This window comes from Monodelphis domestica, chromosome X (assembly GCF_027887165.1).
Source record: "Monodelphis domestica isolate mMonDom1 chromosome X, mMonDom1.pri, whole genome shotgun sequence".
Taxonomy (NCBI): domain Eukaryota; kingdom Metazoa; phylum Chordata; class Mammalia; order Didelphimorphia; family Didelphidae; genus Monodelphis; species Monodelphis domestica.
The window spans coordinates 48006056-48028122 of record NC_077235.1 but is presented as its reverse complement, the minus strand read 5'-3'; the positions used below and the strand labels follow the sequence as shown (position 1 = coordinate 48028122).

The following is a 22067-nucleotide window of genomic DNA, read 5'->3' as shown; positions in this document are numbered from 1 at the left end:
TATGAATTGATGAAAATCAAAGAGAGTGGAATTAGAAGATCAATTGATTCAATGTGAGCATAGCATTATACAGGGTGTTTCCAAAGTGGGAAGAAGCTCTTTAAGCTTAAAACTGCTTTAAGAGGTCTGCTACACCCTGTAGAGAAAAAGAGCTTTGAAAGACCCTAGAACTCTGATCAATGCACAGACCAACCAGGAATCCAAAACAATGAAGATGAAACACACCACACCTTCTGACAGGTGATGAACTTAAAGTAGAACAAAGGATGCAATTTCAGTCAAAGTCAATATGAGAATGCTTTCCCTAAAACTATGTAGATATTTATTGAGGGGTTTGTTCTTCAGGTTTGTATTTTTCCTTGTTCGTTGCTGGGAAGGGAGGAGTTGGAGGTTGGAGGGTCATATGAAATTTTAAAATAATTGTTCATTTTATTTTTTAAAAAAGTTTAAATAATTATATAGTTTTAAAAAAGAAACTGGAATAGCTAGGTGGCACAGACAGAGCACCAGGCCTTCAATTGGGAGGACCTAGGTTCAGATTTGACCTCAGACACATCTTAGTTGTGTGCCCCTGGGCAAGTCACTTAACCCAGTTTGACTAGCCTTTGCCCTTCTGGCTTAGAGTTGTTACTAAGACAGAAGGTAAGAGGTTTTTTTTTTTTTAATGAAACTCAGAAAGAATAGAAATTATTTTTCTTTTTTGTCTTTATATTTCCAGAATATTTCTTGGAAAACAAAAATATCCATCCATTGTCAGTACAAGAACAACATGGATCTCATTTACCAAGAATATACTTACTGGCTGCTGTCATGGGTGCTGGGGAGTAAATAGTGAGAGCCCAAAGCAGTCTTAGTGAAGAAGCCTCTATAAGTAAAGGACCCAGATACTGGGTCTTAGGGGAATCACTTATGTTCCAAGACTAGGGTAACTCTAATGGTCCACAGGGAGTCTACTTACCAGTAGGCCCACCTACTTCAGAAGCTGGATAACTTTTTTTCTTTGTAGTAGTTCTTAAAACAATTTTTTTCAAGTAACAAGTATTTTTAAATTAATATGTTCCTGACAATACCACCCTTCATTGAACAAATTTTTTTAAAACCTTCAATACATATTTAAATATACAGTAAGAAATTTTTAAAAACCATTGGCCCTATCAAAAATATCTCTCTCTCTCTCTTTTCTCTCTCTCTCTCTCTCTCTCTCTCTCTCTCTCTCTCTCTCTCTCTCTCTTTCTCTCTCTCTCTCTCTCTCTCTCTGTCTCTCTCTCTCTTTTCCAATCCCCTACCCTTTTTTTCTTTCTCTCTTCCTCTCTTTTACTCTCCCTCCCACCCTCCACCCCCTGCCATTTTAAGTTAATCAAATGCTTCATCAGTCTTGATCAAATGCTTCAGGCTTGGGAACTCGTGATTTATCATTGTGTTAATCTTCTCAAAGTTATTTTTCTCTATAACACAGTGGTCATTATATACATTATTCTGGTTCTGTTTGCTTCAATTTCCATCAGTTGTTCATAGAAGCCTCCCCAGTTGCCTCTGAAACTGTCTACTTCATTTTTTGTGGCACAGCACAGCAACATTCCAGCACACGCCTGTGCCCCAGTTTGTTTAGTTATCACTCCCTAATAGGACGATTATAATTTCCAATTCTTGGCTCCCACGAAGGGAACTACTATCAATATTTTTGTACATACAGATTCTCTTCTTCCTTCTTTCGTTTCTTTGGAGTATTGGCCTAATAGTGTTACATCTGGGTCAAAGGATATTCACCGTTTAGTCATTTAGTAACCACCTTGACATGGTTCCACATTGCTTTCCAGATTGGCTGAACCAAATCACAGTTTTACCAGTGCTGCATTTATCTCCAGCCCTTCCAATATTTGGCATTTTTCCCTTGTTCTTTTTGCCATTCTGATGGGGGTGACTTGGAACTTCTAAATTGCTTTCATTTGCATTTCCCTAGTTATTAGTGATTTGGAGAATTTTTCTGTATAATTGGTAACAGCTTGTATCTCTTCCTTTGAAATCTGCCCATTTGTAGCCTTTGACTATTTATCTATTGGGGAATGATTCTTAGTCACAAATAGGTACAACAATGAAACTAGCAGAGACAATTGTTGCAAAGATTTCCCCAGTTGCTTTTTTCTTATCCTTTTTACTACATAAGACTTGTTTGTTCAAAAAAAAGTTTATATGGTCAAAATGGTTCATTTTCTCTTGTGTGATCCTCTCCTTCACTTGGTTAATGATGAACTCTTCACCTCTCCAAAGATATAAAAGGTCATCTCTTCCTTGACCTGGAATTTGTGCATGATGTGACATTTTAGCTAAGTCACCTTAAGTCCATTTGGAGCTTATCCTGGTGTATGATATGGAGCATGAGTCTAACACAAACTAGTTTTCCCAACAGTTTTTGTCAACTAGTGAGTTTTGTCAACTAGTCCTTCAGTAACTGGGACCTGTGGGTTTATTCGACACTACCGTCCTTGTTTGCTTCTGGATTTTGTGTAACTAATCTATCTGTTCCACTGATCAAGCAGTACCAGCTGCTTTTAATGGTTATTGGTTTGTAGGGCAGTCCAATAGGCAGGTAAAGGTACAAGACTGTAAGTTGGAAGAGAAACCAAGAGTAGATAGATATGTCAGTCTGAGAATGGACTGCATACAGATAATAATTGAATTAATAGGAGCTGATGAGGTCCCCAGATGAAATAATGTAGAATAGAAAGAGGGCTGGGCAGCACTCATGGTCAACAGCCATGACCTGGATGAAGATCCAGCAAAGGAGACTGAGAAGGAGGATTCAGATAGGTAAGAAGGAAGGAGGGAGCAATGTCACAAAACCCTAGAGAAAAGAGAGCATCAAGGAAGGAGAAGAGGGAGTCTGATGGTGTCGGACACTGCAGAGAGGTCGAGAAGGATGAGGGTTGAGAAAAGGCCACCATTTCTTGGGAAATCCAGAGATGATTGGGGACTTTGGAAGGACCAGTTTCAGTTGGATGAGGTCAGAAGCTGGGCTGCAGAGAGCCGGGAGGAGAGGAAGCAGAGGCAGAGAGGTTGTAGAGGGTCTTCTCAAGGTGGTCAGCCACAAGAGGAAGGAGAGATGTAGCATGATGGAGAGCAGGGTTGGCCAGAACAAACAAAGTTTCTGAGGATGGGGGAAACATGAGCATGTTCATAGGATGTGAGATAAATAGGTGGTCAATTTTTATGGGAATAAATAGTGAGGTTTCAGGACTGGTGCATGAGAATATAGGGGAAATGATGATTCCACTTGGATTAACCTACACCTTTAACTCAATATCAGTGGGTGACTGTGTGGAACCAGATTGAGAAAATTTTAAAAACCCACCTGGAAGAACAGCAGGTCAAGTGTATCAAGGGAAGAATGAAAGCAGTGCTAGGAAGCATAGCAGAATGGAAGAGAGACCTCATATTAGACTGGCAAGTAAGTGCCGAGGCAGTGTGGCACAATGGATGTGGAATCAGAGGATGGTGGAATCATTGATTTTAAGCTGGCAGTGTTCACAAAGGTCATCTACACCAATCCCTCTATATTTGTGTTGTTGTGGTTCAGTCGTGTCTGATTCTTCGTGACCCCATTTGAGGTTTTCTTGTTCTGCAGAGATACTGGAATGGCTTGCCATTTCCTTCTTCATCTCATTTTTCTTTTCTTTTTTTTTAATTTTGTTTAGTCAATTTAGAACATTATTCCTTGGTTACAAGAATCACATTATTTCCCTCCCCTCCCCTTCCTCCACCCTTCCTGTATTACTTGTGTCCTTGATCAAAACCTGTTTCCATATTGGTGATGTTTGCACTAGGATGTTCATTTGGAGTCCTCATCCCCAGTCATATCCCCCTTGACCCATGTAATTAAGCAGTTATTTTTCTTCTGTGTTTCTACTGCCACAGTGTTTCCTCTGGATGTGGATAGTGGTTTTTCTCATAGATTCCTCCAAGTTGTTCCAGATCACTGCATTGCCACTAATGGAGAAGTCCATTACATTCAATTGTGCCACACTGTATCAGTCTCTGTGTACAATGTTCTCCTGGTTCTGCTCCTCTCACTCTGCATCACTTCCTGGAGGTTGTTCCAGTTCACATAGAATCCCTCCACTTTATTATTCCTTTGAGCACAATAATATTCCATCACCAACATATACCACAATTTGTTCAGCCATTCCCCAATTGAAGGGCATCCCCTCATTTTCCAGTTTTTGGCCACCACAAAGAGCGCAGCTATGAATATTCTTGTACAAGTCTTTTTCCTTATTATCTCTTTGGGGTACAAGCCCAGCAGTGCTGTCCAGCTCTTTTTTCTGATGAGGAAATTGAGATAAACAGGGCTAAGTGACCTGCCCACAGTCTCACAGCTAAGAAGTATCTTGGGCTGGATTTGAACTCAGGAAGATGTCTTCCTGACTTCAGGTCCAGCATCCTCTCCCCTGTGCCACCTAGCTGCCCATTCATCTTCTTGATAGACTTTCAAATACTTGAATAGGGCTACCATGTCTCCTGAAGTCTTTTGTTCTCTAGGCTAAACACTATTACCCCAGTTCCCACTGCTGATCCTCATATGCTATGCCATGGGGTACAGTCTTTTCATCTGTATTTCATTCTTCCTGTTCTAATTTGCAGCCAAAAAACCCGAGTCCTAATCTTGACTCTACTCTTTACTAACTGTGTGACCTCAAGTTAACCTCAAGTAGGTAATTTCCCTTTTCTGGGCTAATAGAATCTGTATTACCCTCCTCCCCGTGGTGGTTGTAGGGGGAGCTTAAAGGAAAGGTAGTGTGGCTATTACTATTATTAGTCACCATGACCATCACATGGTAACAGTAGAGAAAGAAAAGTGTGGATAGGATCAGGAATTGGGGAAAGCTCTGAGTCAAGCACTATGAGAAGTCTGGGAGTCATGAAGGCAACTATAGAGGGCCAGTGAAGAAATGCAGAAAGGGGATCTTTTGGGGACAGACAGAAGGCAAGCCTGTCTTACCTAAATCTCAAGGAGAAGCACTTTTTTTCTTTTTCTATCCCCAGAAGTGACACATTGTAGTAACAAAAGCATTGATTCTTACTCCTCTGTGCCTCAGTTTCCCTCATGTGTAAAATAAAGGGTTTGGTAAACAAAAGGTAAAGGCAATTAATGAAACTCAAATAGATCATTTTGATTAGTGAAATTGAGATGCTTTCCCACATACAATAGAAATGCAAGGGAAGCTATCTTCTGGGGAAAATACCTTTGCTTAAGTATCTGATATCTCATGAATATAGAGAACTAACATCATATACATTCCATACGCATATAGTCATATAAAACAGCAAATGCCATTCACCTACAATAGCCAACTTTTCTTTTCTCTCCTTTTCTTTTTTCTTTTTTTGGCATCTCTTTTTCTAGTTTCTCTCTTCCTTCCTGATCCCTTCTTCCCCCAATTAAAAAATAATCCTCCTTGCTCACAGATCACCATAGTCAGGTAAAGCATTTGCACAGTGGCTGTATCTAAAAAAGTCTATCTCTGTCTGCTCCTGGAGCCTAAACCATGTCTTGAAGGCCTGAGTGGTTTTTAATTTTCCTCTTTCTTCTAGGCGCATTGGACCCAGGCAGAAGATTCCAGGTTCTGACCACCATCTTGAGAACGCCTGAGTCTCGACCCTCATGCTAAGAGCCCCAGACTACTCTGACAGCTTGGAGGAAGACCTGCCAGCTCTCATGGTCTCCTGGGTGAGTCGGCGCTTAATCTGGTACATCTGAGGGCCCAGCACAGACTATGGCTGTGTGGCTGGATGCCCTGCTCAGTATCTACAGAGTGATAGGCTATCCTGATTGCCAAGCTCCTTGAGAACAGGGTTTGTCTTCTATTTGTGACCCCAAGCTTTAGCTCAGTGATTTGTATATTTGTGGTTTGTATATACTGGGTCCTTTCTGACTCTTCTTGACCTATTTGGGGTTTTCTTAGCAAAGATAATGGAGTGGTTTGCCATTTTCTCATCCAGTTCATTTTACAGATGAGGAAACTGAGTCAAAGAGGGGGGAGTGATTTGCCCAGGTTTACATGGATTTTAAGTGTCTGATGTTAGATTTGAACTCAGGAAGAGGAATCTTCCTGATTCCAGGCCCAGCACTATCCACTGTGCCACTCAGCAGCCCAGTGCATCTATTAGGGAGGTGTTAAAGGATTGCTTTACTACAGAGGGGGCCCAGTTGAGATGATGAAATATAAATTCGTAGTGGATCCAGTCAGCCAGGTCTCACAATTTCTCCAGCTTGGTTCAGTAGCATGTGAGTAGAAATAAAGGCAGCAGATGGTGGGAGTATCCAAGGTTGAGGCTTGACAGGGAAAGATCTTCTCCAAGAAAAGGGGACAAGGGAGTCAAGAGGACAGCGTGGAATTAAACTGGTTCAGCAAGGGGGCAAGATGGAGAAGAGAGGAAAGAGTGTAACCACTGCAGGGGAAGAACAGTGGAGGTCCTTGGGAGGATTTGAGGTTGCAAATACAGAGGAAGAGATGGAATGTCCAGAGCGTGACCAGATAAGGGAATTTCAGAGTTCATGGACACGGAAGGAGCGGAGGTACATTTGCGGGGGGTGGCAAGGTCAAGGATGTGGCCATTCCTGTGTGTGATTGAGGAGGAGTGGAGGAGGATCATGGGATGTGATAAGCTCATGACCTGGGAGTTTATATATATTGACGTCCCCTCAGATGAGGGCAGAAGCTGGGAGAGGAGAGGCTGGGAGCCAGGCACCGGACTTGTTGAAGAAAGGAGGAGAGCAGCCGAGAGGTCGGTAGGCAACAACCACCAAAATCTTTATTGGATGGTAAATATGTATTGAATGAATCTCGGTGGGCAAGAGGTAGCTGAGTGGTGGTGGTAGAGGGAGAGCCTGGAAGTGGCAATGGAGAGCAAGGATGAGCGAGTTGGGGGTAGGAAGGAAAGAGTGAGAGCAGAGGGTGGCCAGGGAGGCTGTGTCATCAGGAGGGGCCATATCTCAGCAAGAAGGTGGAAGAAAAGGTGGAAGAAACAGAGATTTCAGATGAAATCATGGAATGGGCATTGCAAAGAGTACAAAGAAAGTGGAAGGGGTGGGAAGCTTTGAAATGGGAAGTTTTCTATCACTGGGACATGAGAGTTTTGAACAAAGGCAGCAGGAGGTACAGAATCACTGGGATGGGGGGAGAATGACAGAAGAATGTTGTTACTCACTAGGGAAGGAGTTCAAGTTGGCTGAGTTGTTCCAGAGAGTACTTCAGGCCCATATGGGTGTAGCTGAAAAACTGAGATGATGGGGTATGGGTACAAGGCAATGCTGTAGAGTCAAAGAAGGCTGGAGAGGGGCCTGGAGCAGGATGGAATCTGCTTGCATTCTATTAATCTTAAGAAGAAATGAATTGAAAAGCAATACTATACAACTTTTTCTCTAAAAGGGAGACAGTATTTGGGGACAGCTAGGTAGCTCAGTGGATTGAGCCAGGCTTAGAGACAGGAGGTCCTGGGTTCCAATCTGGCCTCAGGCATTTCCAGGCTGTGGGACCCTGGACAAGTCACTTAACCCCCATTGCCTAGCCCTTAACATTCTTCTGCCTTGGAACCCATACACAGTATCAATTCCAAGAGGGTAGATAAAGGTTTAAAAACAAATAAAGATAAAAAATAAAAGGCGGAAAGTACCAGGCACACCAAAGACATTTTTTTAAACCCTCACCTTCCATCTTGGAATCAATACTGTGTATTGGCTCCAGGGCTAGGTCATGGGGGTGAAGTGACTTGCCCAGGGTCACACAGCTAGGAAGTGTCTGAGACCAGATTTGAACCTAGGACCTCCCATCTCTAGGCCTGGCTCTCAATCCACTGAGCCACTCAGCTGCCCCATTTTTTTAAAATATATTTTATTTGATCATTTCCAAGCATTATTCGTTAAAGACATAGATCATTTTCTTTTCCTCCCCCCCCCATCCCCCATAGCCGACGCGTAAGTCCACTGGGCATTAGATGTTTTCTTGATTTGAACCCATTGCTTTGTTGATAGTATTTGCATTAGAGTGTTCATTTAGAGTCTATCCTCTGTCATGTCCCCTCAACCTCTGTATTCAGGCAGTTGCTTTTTCTCGGTGTTTCCACTCCCATAGTTTATCCTTTGCTTATGAATGGTGTTTTTTTCTCCTGGATCCCTGCAAGTTGTTCAGGGACATTACACCGCCACTAATGGAGAAGTCCATTACGTTCGATTATACCACAGTGTATTAGTCTCTGTGTACAATGTTCTCCTGGTTCTGCTCCTCTCGCTCTGCATCACTTCCTGGAGGTTGTTCCAGTCTCCATGGAACTTCTCCACTTTATTATTCCTTTTAGCACAATAGTACTCCATCACCAACATATACCACAGTTTGTTCAGCCATTCCCCAATTGATGGGCATCCCCTCATTTTCCAGTTTTAGCTGCCCCATTTTTTTAAACCCTTACCTTCCATCTTGGAATCAATACTACGTATTGGTTCCAAGGCAGAGGAGTGGTCAGGGATGGTCAATGGGGGTCAAGTGACTTGCCCAGGGTCACACAGCTGGGAAGTGTCTGAGACCAGATTTGAACCTAGGACCTCCCATCTCTAGGCCTGGCTCTCAATCCACTGAGCCACCCAGCTGCCCCATTTTTTTAAACCCTTACCTTCCATCTTGGAATCAATACTACGTATTGGTTCCAAGGCAGAGGAGTGGTCAGGGATGGGCAATGGGGGTCAAGTGACTTGCCCAGGGTCACACAGCTGAGAAGTGTCTGAGGCCAGATTTGAACCTTGGACTTCCCATCTCCAGACCTGGCTCTCAATCCACTGAGCTACTCAGCTGCCCCCCAAATGCATCTTCTGAGACAAATATAGTCCCAGTACCCAAGCCAGGGAAGAATAAAGCCTCAAAGAACTACAGACTGCCACATTCATGAATATTAATTCCAAAATGTTCACTGAAATCCTATCCAGCAGACAGTTAATCTAAGAAATCATTCATTCTGGCCAGGCTGGATTTATACCAGGGGTGCAAAGATGGTTCACATCTGAAACCATCTGATTCTCTTCATACAGAAAAAGCCTTTAACAAAATATAATGCTCATTCATGTTTGGTATAGACTAGAAGTATCTTGGGGGAGCATGTAGTTAGCTGCTACAGGAGAGCTCTAGCCCTGGAGTCAGGAAGCCCTGAGTTACAATGTGGCTACTAGCTGTGTGACCCTGGGCAAGTCACTTAACTTCTGGATCCCTCAGTTTCCTCATCTGTACAAGAGAGATAATAATAGCATCTACCTCCTGGAGTTGATAATTATAAACTGCATAGCACAGCACCTGGCATAAATGTTAACTATCATTATTATCCTTTTATTTTTAATATCATAAAAAGCATCTACATAAAACCAAAAGGAAGCATTATATACAATGGGGATATACTAGGTAGGATCTTTCCTAATAAAACCCAATGTACCCCTCTCCTCACTATTGTTTGATAGAGTGCTAGAAATGCTAAGCAGTAGTCATAGGGCAAGAGAAAGAAATGGGACAAAAGATGAAGAGGAGAGAAATTGATCCCTACTTGTTGATAACAGAGTGGTTTACTTAGAAAATCCTAAGGAATCAGCAAAGATATTGAAGGAGACATTAGTAGCTTCAGCAAAATTGCAGGCTACAAAATAAACCCTCAAATTTAAGCAGTACTTCTAGAGATTAAGAATGAAACCTGGGAGGCAATAATAATAGAATGGAAAATCCCATTCCAAAGAACTACAAAATGCAGACGATAGCTGGGGATCAGCCCCCCCCTCCCCAACATTCAAAAGACTTGTATATAGTCAACTGCCAAATGCTCCTTAAACAAGTACAAACTGGCAAATAGGTGAAGGAATATTCTGCGTTCAGTACTGGGCTATGGCAAGATAGTGAAAATGACAATAATTCCAAAGTTACTGTATAGTTTGAATGCTATGACAGTCAAACTATCAAAAGCACTTTGTTGTTCAGCTATTTTTAAGTTGTGTCCAATATTTCCTGACCTCATTTGGGGTTTTCTTGGCAAAGATGCTGGAGTGGTTTGCCATTTCCCTCTCTAGCTATTTTGTAGTTGAGGAAACTGAGGCAAACAGGGTTAAGACTTGCCTAGGGTCACACAGCTGGTAAATGTCTGAGGCTGGATTTGAAAACAGGCCTTCCTGATTTCAGGCCCAGCATTATATCTGCTATGCCACCTAACTGCCCTAAAAAAGAATATTTTTCATAAATTTAGTAAGATAACAGAATTAATTTGGAAAAATAAAAGATCTAGAATTAGAGGGAAATCAAGAAAAGAGTTGTGATGGATGTGGAATAGCACTTACAGACCTCAAACTATATTATAAAGCAACAGTCACCAGTATCATTTGGTACTGGTTAAAAATAGAGAGATAGCTCAGTGGAACAGACTAGACCAGGGAGAAGCAGAAAGAATGGAAGTCAGTCGCCCAATGTTTACCAAACTGGAAAACATCAATTACTTAGTAAAGAACTGCTTATTTGTTTTTATTTTTTGCTGGGTTATACATGTATCATCACATAAAACCCATTTCCATGTTATTCATTTTTATGAGTAAATAATCTTATAAAACCCAAACTCCAAAATATATATCCATATAAACAAGTGATAAATCATGTGTTTTTATCTGCATTCCTGCTCCCACAGTTCTTTCTCTGGAGGTGGAGAGCATTCTTTGTCCTAAGTCCGTCCGAATCGTCCTGGATCATCACAAAGCTGAGAGTAGCAAAGTCTCTCACATTTGATTGTCTCACAATATTTCAGTTACTGTGTATAATGTTCCACTGGTTCTGCTTATTTCACTCACATCAGTTCATGTAGACCTTTCTAGCTTTTTCTGAAAAGCACAATAGCATTCCATCACCATCACATACCACAATTTGAAGAACTGCTTATTTGGTAAGAACTTAAAAGCAATCTGGCAGAAATTAGACTTAGAATGTATTGTGAGAAATGGAGTAAAGTGTTAGTCTAAGTGGATTCAAGAACTTCATTTAAAAAAGCATTGCATAAAAAAATTAGAGAAGCAGACCGCATCCCTTTCACAGCTATGGGCATGCATCATTTATTTATTTATTTTTAACATTCCTCTTAAAACAAATAAGTTCCAAATTCTCTACCTCCCTTGTGGCCCTCCCCTCTCCTTGGAAAAGACAAGCAATATGGTATCAATTATATATGTAAAGTTATGCAAGACATCTTTTCATATTAGTCATGTTGCCAAAAAAAAGCAAAAACAATAAGAAGTAAGAAACAGAGTGAAAAATTATGTTTCAGTCTGTACTCAGAATTCTTCACTTCTCTTTCTGGGGGTAGATAGCATTTTTCATCATGAGTTCTTTGGAGTTGTCTTGAGTCATTTTATTGCTGAGAATAGCTAAATCTTTCACAGTGGATTATCCTACAAGATGGAAGGTAAGGGTTTTATATTTATATGTATATTATATAAATGTAAATATATAAAAATAAATATATTAAAATATAAAATATAAAAATATATAAAACCCTTCTCTTCCATCTTTGAATCAATACTGTGTATTGGCTCCAAGGCAGAAGAGTGGTAAGGGCTAGGCAATGGGGGTCAAGTGACTTGCCCAGGGTCATACAGTTAGGAAGTATCTGAATCCAGATTTGAACCCAGGACCTCCCATCTCTAGGCCTGGCTCTCAATCCAATAAACCATCTAGTTGCCCCCTCATCATTTCTTATAGCATAATAATACTCCATCATAATCATATACCACAACTTGTTCAGCCATTTGCCAATTGATGGGCATCCCTTCAGTTCCCCCAAAAGAGCTGCTAGAAATATTTTTGTACAGCTAGATCCCTTTCTCTTTTCTTGAATCTCTTTGGGATACAGACCTAGTAGTTTAGGTCAAAGAGTATAGTCACAGCTTTATGGCCCTGTGGGCATAGTTCCAAATGGCAAATGGCAAGGATGCTGTACATACAGAAGTTCCCTTCTGAAAAGCAAGGTTGTACCTGGCATGAAGAGTAGAGTCTCTTCTTCCTGGTGACTGTTGAGATGCTCATGTCTGTGGGGGCACCATGAGGAAACAGAAGCCTATTGTTAAGATCCTAGACTTCACCTACTACTCCCCCAGAAGCTCTGGATTTTAGACGTGACGTTCTGGGAAGTTTTCATTTTGGAGTTTCTTCCGGGGGTGATAAATGGATTCTTTCTGCTTTTATTTTGCCATCTGATTCTAGTAGTTCCGGGCTCCACTAATTAGCTTATGTCTAAAACAGCTTATCTTGGTAGAGGGCAGTAGCTCTTGGTCTATACCTAGTTTCTGCCAGACTGCTTGTCAGTTTTCTCAACAATTGTTGTTGAGTAGTGAGCTCTTGCCCCAACATCCGGGATCTTTGGGTTTATCAAACACTTGAGTGCTCATTTGTTTCTGTATATTGTGTGCCTAATCTGATCCACTGAGCAACTTCTCTAGTTCTTATTTGGTACCAGATTGTTTTGACGATTATAGCTTTCCAGTGTTGTTTGACATATGATACTACTAGGCACGCTTCCCTCTCCATTTTTTTCATTAATTTCCTTGATATTCTTGACCTTTTGTTCCTCCAGATGAATTGCTTTTCAGGCTCTATAAAGCCATCTTGCAGTAGTTTGATTGGTACAGTACTGAATAAGTAAAGTCATTTAAGTGACATTGGCTCAGTCTACTCATGAACAATTAGTATTTCTGCATTTATTTAGAGCTACCTTTATTTGTGTGAAGATGTTTTGTAATTATGTTTATATAGTTCCTGTGTGTCTTGACAGGAAGATTCCCAAGTACTTTATACTTTGCAGTTTTTAATGGAATCTTTCTTTCTAGCTCTTTCTGCTGGGTTTTTTGGTAATATTCAGAAATATTGATGGTTTACTTAATTTATTTTCTATTCTGCAACTTTGTTGAAGTTGCTAATTATTTTCAACTAGTCCTCTAAATAAACCATCATATCATATGCAGAAAGTGATAGTTTTTTTCTGTATTTATTCCCTCAATTTATTTGTCTTATCTTATTGCTATAGCTAGTATTTCTTTTTTTTAAACCCTCACCTTCCATCTTAGAGTCAATACTATGTGTATTGGTTCTAAGGCAGAAGAATAGTAAGGGCTAGGCAATGGGGAGGTCAAGTGACTTGCCCAGGGTCACACAGCTGGGAAGTGTCTGAGGCCAGATTGGAACCCAGGACTTCCTGTCTCTGGGCCTGGCTCTCTATCAACTGAGCTACCCAGCTGCCCCCTATAGCTAGTATTTTTTTAAAACCTTTACCTTCTGTCTTGGAACCAATACTGTGTATTGGTTCCAAGGCAGAAGAGTGGTAAGGGCGAGGCAATGGGGGTTAAAGGACTTGCCCAAGGTCACATAGCTGGGAAGTGTCTGAGGCCAGATTTGAACCTTGGACCTCCTGTCTCTAGGCCTGGCTCTCAATCCACTTAGCTACCCAGATGCCCCCTATAGCTACTATTTCTAATACAATATTAAATAGTAATGGGGATAATGGACATTCAAGATGTCCAATAGACAGTTGAAGGTGCAAGACTGTAAATTGGAAGAGAGACCAAGAGTAGACATGTCAGTCTGAGAATCATCATCATCATTCACCAAGGGGTCAAGAAGTGGAAGAGAGAAGAGAGTGTAACCACGGCAGGGGTGATGGCCAGGGAAAGAACAGGAGAGCAGAGGGAGTGGAGGTCATTGGGAGGGTTTGAGGTTGCAAAAGTAGAGGGAGAGGTGGAATGACAAGACTATGACCAGATAAAAGAATTTCAGAGTTCATGAACACAGAAGCGCACAGATAATAGTTGAATTGATGGGAGCTGATGAGGCCCCCAGGTGAAATAGTATAGAAGAAGAGAAAGAGGGCTGGGCAGCACTCATGGTCAACAGCCATGACCTGGATGAAGATCCAGCAAAGGAGACTGAGAAGGAGGATTCAGATAGGTAAGAAGGAAGGAGGGAGCAATGTCACAAAACCCTAGAGAAAAGAGAGCATCAAGGAAGGAGAAGAGGGAGTCTGATGGTGTCGGAGACTGCAGAGAGGTCGAGAAGGATGAGGGTTGAGAAAAGGCCACCATTTCTTGGGAAATCCAGAGATGATTGGGGACTTTGGAAGGACTAGTTTCAGTTGGATGAGGTCAGAAGCTGGGCTGCAGAGAGCCAGGAGGAGAGGAAGCAGAGGCAGAGAGGTTGTAGAGGGCCTTCTCAAGGTGGTCAGCCACAAGAGGGAGGAGAGATGTAGCATGATGGAGAGCAGGGATGGACAGAACAAAGAAAGTTTCTGAGGATGGGGGAGACATGAGCATGTTCCTATGCAATGGGGAAGCAGTCAGTAGACAAGGTGAGAGTGAGGATGTTAGATAGGCTAGCCTGCTGGAGAAGACAGGATGGAATTGATCACTGTGCATGTACAAATGTTTGCTTTGGCAAATAAAAGTGTACCTCTTCATATGAGATAGAAGTAAAAGAGGAGACACTGGCAGAAAGCTCTTGGCAAATAGCTTCCATTATCCACTGAAACATGAGCCAAGGTTCTCAGCTGAGAAGGGAGGGGGACTCCTGGGAGGTTTGGAAGATCCACTGTGGTCAGCAGGATAGTGAGTTTACCGTTGCTTTCTAGGCATTTTCAATTGAGTCCAACTCTTTAGGACCTCATTTGGGGTTTTCTTGGCAAAGATGTGGTTTTCTATTTCCTTTCTCAGATTATTTTACAGATGAGGACCTGAGGCAGTAAGTGACTTGCCCAGGGTCAACAGCTAGTAAGTGTCTGAGGCCAGATTTGAACTAGGAAGGGGAATTTTCTTGATTCCCAGTGTTTGATCCACTGCACCACTTGGCTTCCAGTTGAGATGATGAAATATAAATTCGTAGTGGATCCAGTCAGCCAGGTCTCACAATTTCTCCAGCTTGGTTCAGTAGCATGTGAGTAGAAATAAAGGCAGCAGATGGTGGGAGTATCCAAGGTTGAGGCTTGACAGGGAAAGATCTTCTCCAAGAAAAGGGGACAAGGGAGTCAAGAGGACAGCGTGGAATTAAACTGGTTCAGCAAGGGGGCAAGATGGAGAAGAGAGGAAAGAGTGTAACCACTGCAGGGGAAGAACAGTGGAGGTCCTTGGGAGGATTTGAGGTTGCAAATACAGAGGAAGAGATGGAATGTCCAGAGCGTGACCAGATAAGGGAATTTCAGAGTTCATGGACACGGAAGGAGCGGAGGTACATTTGCGGGGGGTGGCAAGGTCAAGGATGTGGCCATTCCTGTGTGTGATTGAGGAGGAGTGGAGGAGGATCATGGGATGTGATAAGCTCATGACCTGGGAGTTTATATATATTGACGTCCCCTCAGATGAGGGCAGAAGCTGGGAGAGGAGAGGCTGGGAGCCAGGCACCGGACTTGTTGAAGAAAGGAGGAGAGCAGCCGAGAGGTCGGTAGGCAACAACCACCAAAATCTTTATTGGATGGTAAATATGTATTGAATGAATCTCGGTGGGCAAGAGGTAGCTGAGTGGTGGTGGTAGAGGGAGAGCCTGGAAGTGGCAATGGAGAGCAAGGATGAGTGAGTTGGGGGTAGGAAGGAAAGAGTGAGAGCAGAGGGTGGCCAGGGAGGCTGTGTCATCAGGAGGGGCCATATCTCAGCAAGAAGGTGGAAGAAATGTGAAGGAGTTTAAGCTAATGGCAATTATCCATAGCAATGGGAAGTATCTCTCACCTATAGTAATAGTAAAGTATGTTACCTATAGTGCAGGTGTTCCAGAGAACATATTAGAACAGCTTTAGAACATTAGAATATTAGAACATATTAGGCAGCTTTAGTGTGGAGTATTGGTGGTTGGGGAGTTGTGGAAGATTTTGAGGAAGGTTTGATGGCATGGGAGTTTGTTAATCATTGAGGAATGCGCTTGGGTCCATTACCAAACCTAGGAGTTTGCCTATGCTGGAAGGACTGGAACAGGTGATGGGGTAGTGGGATACCTATACAGGAACAGGCTCAATTGAAACAAGTGGTAGAGTTGGAATTGCAAGGGGCCACCGAGGGTCTTAGGAGAAAGTTGGGATTGAATGGTTTTTTTTTAACCCCTTACCTTCCATCTTAGAATCAATACTGGGTATTGGTTCCAAGGCAGAAGAGTGGTAAGGGCTAGGCAATGAAGGTTAAGTGACTTGCCCAGGGTCACACAGCTAGGAAGTATCTGAGGCCACATTGGAACCTAGGACCTCCCATCTCTAGGCCTGGCTCTCAATCCACTGAGCCACCCAGCTGCCCCCGATTGAATGGCTTTTATAGGATGACTAGGAGCAAGAGACTCCTCCTTCTCTGTCAGGCTTAGTATTTACGTCATTATGGCCAATTCCAATCCATCTATTGATGCTTTGGGCTGCTTGAGAAACAATAGACATGCTGTAGCAGGGCTTCTTAACCTTCTTGGGGGTCCTGAACCCCCCTTCTTTGGCAGTCTGGTGAAGCCTCTGGACTCCTCTGAATCATGTTTTTAAATGTATGAAATATAAAACATAGGATTACAAAGGAAACCAATTATATTGAAATAAAAGTCCTTAATGTTATTGCCTTCCTTACAAGAATATCTTGAATTCATCTCATATAAATAGATAGGTATGTAAAATGTATATGTGTACATAGCTGTTGACATAGTGTCTCTCCCCTTTCCCCCCTTACATTAAGAGCAGAGACCTTAAGTCTCTTGAGGTCAGGATCTATTGTTTGCTTTCCATTGTACTTAGCACAGTGCTTGGCACATAATAGGCACTCAAAAAACTGCTTGCCAGCCTGAAATACCTATCAATTAAACATGTTTAAAAATATATTGGACCCAAAGTTAAGAGCCCCAGCCTAGGGGAGTCCTATGTATCTATGCTGAAGATGTTTTGTTTATAGATGTAAAGTTAAAAAAATGTTTTTAAACCCTTACCTTCTGTCTGAGTATCAATTCTAAGATAAGAATGGCTGGGAAGTAGCTGAAGGCAGATTTGAACCCAGGTCCTCCGGACTCCAGGCCTGATGCTCCATCCACTAAGCCACCTAGCTGCCCCTTTTGGCAGCCTGTAACAAGGCCACTTTCTCTGCTATTGGGTAAAGCGGACATTTTTGCACCCTTTGAACCTTCAGGGAAATCAAACCCAACTGGGTCCTACTCTGTGTGGAATTTCACTGGCCACCTCACAGAATTCCAAAGCACTGTACGTACCTTATTCCGGGGAAGTCCATTCTCCATTCACCAATGGGGGAAAGAAAACCACTGCATTATGGTATTTTGCCACTCCTAAAGAGTGCGCGGTTTGCTCATTTCGACTGTGGTGTCCTTCATTGGCCTGGCCGTAGCTGATGCAAGTCTGAAATAACAATAAATGTACTGACCTCAAGAACTCGAGTTGCTAGGCTACCTGGACCGTGTTTATATCATCCTTTTCCTGGTGTCTAATTGAGGGCAAAGTCTAATCATACTGAAGTATGTTTTTCATTTCAAAATGAATCTATTTTCTAAAATGCAATGGCTTTCCCCTTCTCTCTCTGTATCCCAGCACCTAGCACAGTGATTTACCCTTGGTGGGAGCTTAATAAATGCTTATTAGCTTGTATAACACCCATCTATTAACAAATGAGACATTGCAACTCAAGGGCTGGTTCTTAATCCTGGGATCACAAATATCGAGAGAGCAGAGACCTTAGAGGCCATTAGTTAGTTGATCTGTCTCATTTCACAGCCAAGGACAGGACCGGAGCGGAGCTCATCAAGGTAAATAAGCTTGCCCAAGGTCACACAGATAGTACCAGAAATTAAATTCCAGTTCGGCTCTCCTGTCTCCCAAACAAATGGACTTTTCTCCCTACTAATTCCCTCTTGGTTCTGCTTCTGACTTTCCAGACAATGCTACCATACTTGAGCAACGGGTCCAATCAGGAACTTCAACCAGCACCTGGGACCTTCTTGCCCCAGAACGCCCCTCCATCATGCCAGAAACCTTCTTCTACTGGTGAATTCCTCCTGAGGCCTCCAGATGAGAATGGAAATGAGGCTGGCCAGACTTCATTTCCCTCCAGGCTTCACTTCTGGCCTTCTGGCCTTGAACCACGGAGTAACAGTGGCAGTCTCAACCCAGAAGTTCCCTTGGCACCTGCAGCCTCTTCATCTAAGAAAAACCGGTGGACTTCTCAGACTGGAACATCTGTCTACCAGGCTGACCCCTGTCTGCCATGGGTGAGTTCCTCTCAGGGACTCCATTTTGGGGAGGGGACCAGGCCAAACACTCCTCCTTCCCCTCCTGCCTCTGTTTCTGACATTCTGGACTTGAATATTAGGCCTCAGCAGAAGTCTCACCCTGAAACATCCCTCCACCATGCCAACTCCCTTATCTCATTAGTGAATTCCTTCCAAGGCTGTCATTTGGAGGAGCAGCCCAGACTGGATAACGATATCCCTCCTGCCTCTGCTTCTGACTTTTCGGACTTGAATACCAGGCCTCAGCAGCAGTCCTACCAGGAAACACCCCTCCAACATGCCAGCTCCCTTGCCTCCTTAGTAAATTCCTTCCAAGGCTGTCACTTGGGGGAGGGGCCCCACCTGAAGAACTATTCACCTCCTGACTCTGTTTCTGACTTTCTGGATTTGGACGCCACATCACAGCAGTCCCACCCTGGAACAACCCTCCATCATGCCAGCTCCCTTCTTCCTCTGGTAAGTTCCTCGCAAAATCTCCCTTTAGAGGAGAAGACCAGGCCAGTCAACCTTCATTCCTCTCCTGGCTCTGCTTCTGACTTTCCAAACTTGGACACCTTCGCTCAAATGCCGCCTCACCCTGGAACGTCCCTCTATGATGCTGGTCCCTTTCTCCCATTGCTGAGTTCCTCCCAGGGACTCCATTTTGGGGAGGCCCCCAGGCCAGCCAGCCATCATTCTCCTCCTCTCTCTGATTCTGACTTTCTGGATCTGGACTCCATGCCACAGCTGCAGTCCCACCCTGGAATACCCTTCCACCATGCCAGTTCACTTCTCCCATTGCTTAGTTCTTCTAGGGCTTTTTATTTAAGGGATGGACATGGTCTGGCCAGCCACCATTCTCCTCCTGTCTCTGCTTCTGATTTTCTGGGCTTGAACACCATAGCTCAGCTGCCGCCTCACCCCAGAACCTCCTTCCCCAATTGGAGTCCTTTTCTCCCAATGCCTAGTTCCAGCAAGAACCTGTATTTTCAGGAAGGGCCTGGGTCAGCCACCCTTCATTCCTTTCCTAACTCTGCATCTCAATTTCCAGACTTATGTACCATGCCTCAGCTGCCATCTCACACTGGAACATCCCTCTACCATGCTAGCTCAGGTTTCCCATTCCCAAGTCCCTCCCAGGACCTCCATTTTGGGGAGGGACCAAGACTAGCTAACCCTCATTGCCCAGTTGGCCCTGCTTCTGACTTCCTCAACTTGAACATCATGCCTCAGCTACAGACCCCGGCCGGAATAGCCTTCCACCATCCTGGAGCCCATCTCCCATTGGCAAGTTCCTCTGGAGTACTCTATTTGGGGAATGGACACAGGCCGACTGACTTTCATTCATTTGCTGGCTCTGCTTCTCCATTTCTGGACTTAGACATCATGCCTCAGCTTCAGTCTTTCCCCACAACTTCCCTCCACTATGCTGGTCCCCATCTCCCAGTGGTTAGTAACTCTCAGGATTTCTGTATTGGAGAGCCCCCCAGACCAACCAACCCTCATTGCCCTGCTGTCTCTGCTTCTGAATTTCTGGATTTTGACACTTTGCTTCAGCTGCAATCTCCACAGCACCCTGGAACATCCCTTCACCATACTAGCCCCAGTCTCCCTTCCATGAAGCCCTCTCAGGGCTTCCATTTGGGAGAGGAGCCAAGGCGGGTCAACTTTCATTCCTCTCCTGGCCATGCTTCAGAACTTCTGACCTTGGACACCTTGCCTCAAGAGCATTCTCATCCTGGAACATCCTTCTGCCACCCTGCCTCTTATGTCCCATTGGTGAGTTCCTCTCAAGGCTTCCATGCTAGGGATGAGCCCAGGCCACTCAACCCTAATTCCTCTTCTGATACTGCTTCTGACTCAGCAAGATTATACACCGTTCCTCACCCGAAGACCCATCCTGGCCCCCATCTCCCAGTAGTGAGTGCCTCCCAGAGCCGCCCTGACAAGGAGACCCCCAGGTCAGCCAACCTTCACCGTCCTCCTGTTTCTGCTTCTGAATATCTATATTTGGACACTCTGCCTCAACTGCAATCTCAACTGTACCCTGGAACATCCCTCCACCATGCTGGCCCCCATCTCTCACTGATGAATTCTTCTGGGAGTCTCCATTATGGGGAGGAGCCCAGGCAGGCCAACCTTCATCCTCTTCCTGGCCCTGCTTCACAATTTCTGGACATGGACATCATGCCTTGGCTGCAGTCCCACTTTGGAACATCCCTCTTCCACCCTGGCCCTCATCTCCCACTGGTGAGTTCCTCACAGGGCCTCCATCTTGGGGAAAGATCCAGACCAACTGACCTTCGTTCCCCCTCTGGCTCTGGTTCTGCCTTTCGGGACATGGACAGTCGGCCTCAACTTCAGACTCAACTGCACCCTGGAACATCCCTCCACCCTGATAGCCCTCATCTCCCACCTGTGAAGTCTTCTCTGAGCCTCCATTTAGGTAAGGAGCCCAGGCCTACCAACCTTCGTTCTGCTCCTGACTCTCTGGAATTAAACATCATGCCTGAAGTACAGTCTCCACCTGGAACATCCCTCCACCCTCTTGGCCCTCATCTCCCATTGGAGAGGTCCTCTCCAGGCCCACATTTTGAGGAGGAGACCGAGCCAGCCCATCTTCATTCTCTTCCTGGCTCTGCATCTAACTTTCTAGATTTGGCTACCATGTATCACCTGCATTCTCACCCAGGAAATTCCCTCTACCATCTTTACCCTCATCTTCCATTGATGAATCCTTCCCAGGGTCTCCATTCTGGGGAGACTCCCAGACCAGCCAACCTTCATTGCCCTGCTGTCTCTGCTTCTGATTTTTTGGCCTTGAACACCGTGCCTCAGCCGGAGTCTCAGTTGCGCCCTGGAACATCACTCCACCATCTTAGTGCCCACCTCCAATTGGTGAATCCTTGGGGCATCTGTTTTGGGGAGGGGCCCAGGCCAGCCAACCTTCATCCTTTTCCTGGCTCTGCTCCTGACCTGCCAGACTTGGACACCGTGCCTCAGGAACAATCTCACCCAGGAACATCTCTACCAAGCCGCCCCCGCTTTTCCAAAAGATGAGTTCCTTTAAAGGCTTCCATTTTGGGGAAGGCCCTGACTGACCAACCTTCATTGCCTTCCTGGATCTGCTTCATGCCTCAGTTGCAGTCCCATACAGAAATGTCTCTCCCCCGTGTGGACCCTTTTTTCCCCCCAAGTGGCTACTTGATAGGGAAAGGGGCTCGGGGGATGCTCCATTTTGGAAGGATCCCAGACCAGCCAACCTTCATTCCCTTCTTTGCTCTACTTTTGATTTCGGAACCTCGACACTATGGGTCAACAGCATTCTCACCCTGGAACATCCCTTCATCATAGTCGCCCTCTTTTCCCACTGTTGAGTTCCTCTGGGGTTCTCCATTTTGGGGAAGGGCCCAAGCAGCCAGCCTTTTATTCCTTTCCTAGCCCTGCTTCTGAGCTTCTGAACTTGGACTCTACCTCAGCTAATCTCACCATAGAAATGTCTCTGCCTTGCTGGCCACCTTCTCCCACTCCTGAGTTCCTCCTGGACCACATGAGCCAACCTTTAGTCCTCTTCTGGTGAGGACTTCTGACTTTCCTGTCTTGGACACTGTGCCTCAGCTGTATTCTCACCCTGGAGCATCATTCCAACAGTTTCCCCCACCCCCACCCCCACCCCCCACCCCATTGATGAATTCCTCCCAGAACTCAAATAGCTTACTATTTGTAAAGCACTTAGCCCAGTGCCTCGTTTATAGGCACTGTTAAATAAAATAAATGATTTTTGCCTGCTTGTCTATA

General features: G+C 44.2%; 1 protein-coding gene across 2 annotated transcripts in view; it reads left to right on the top strand.

Annotated features, from left to right (window-relative positions):
* LOC130456152 (uncharacterized) overlaps positions 1 to 22067 on the top strand; it is a 23587-nt gene extending 1520 nt beyond the window's left edge. The window contains exons 2-3 of one of the 2 annotated variants that reach the window (XM_056809466.1): positions 5590 to 5725; positions 17937 to 22067. In XM_056809466.1, the coding sequence (XP_056665444.1) occupies positions 5660 to 5725; positions 17937 to 21329 (3459 nt within the window). In that variant the 5' untranslated portion in view covers positions 5590 to 5659 and the 3' untranslated portion in view covers positions 21330 to 22067. Of the gene's footprint in view, positions 1 to 5589; positions 5726 to 14796; positions 15479 to 17936 lie in introns of those variants that run through there. The other variant, XM_056809467.1, reaches the window with a different exon arrangement.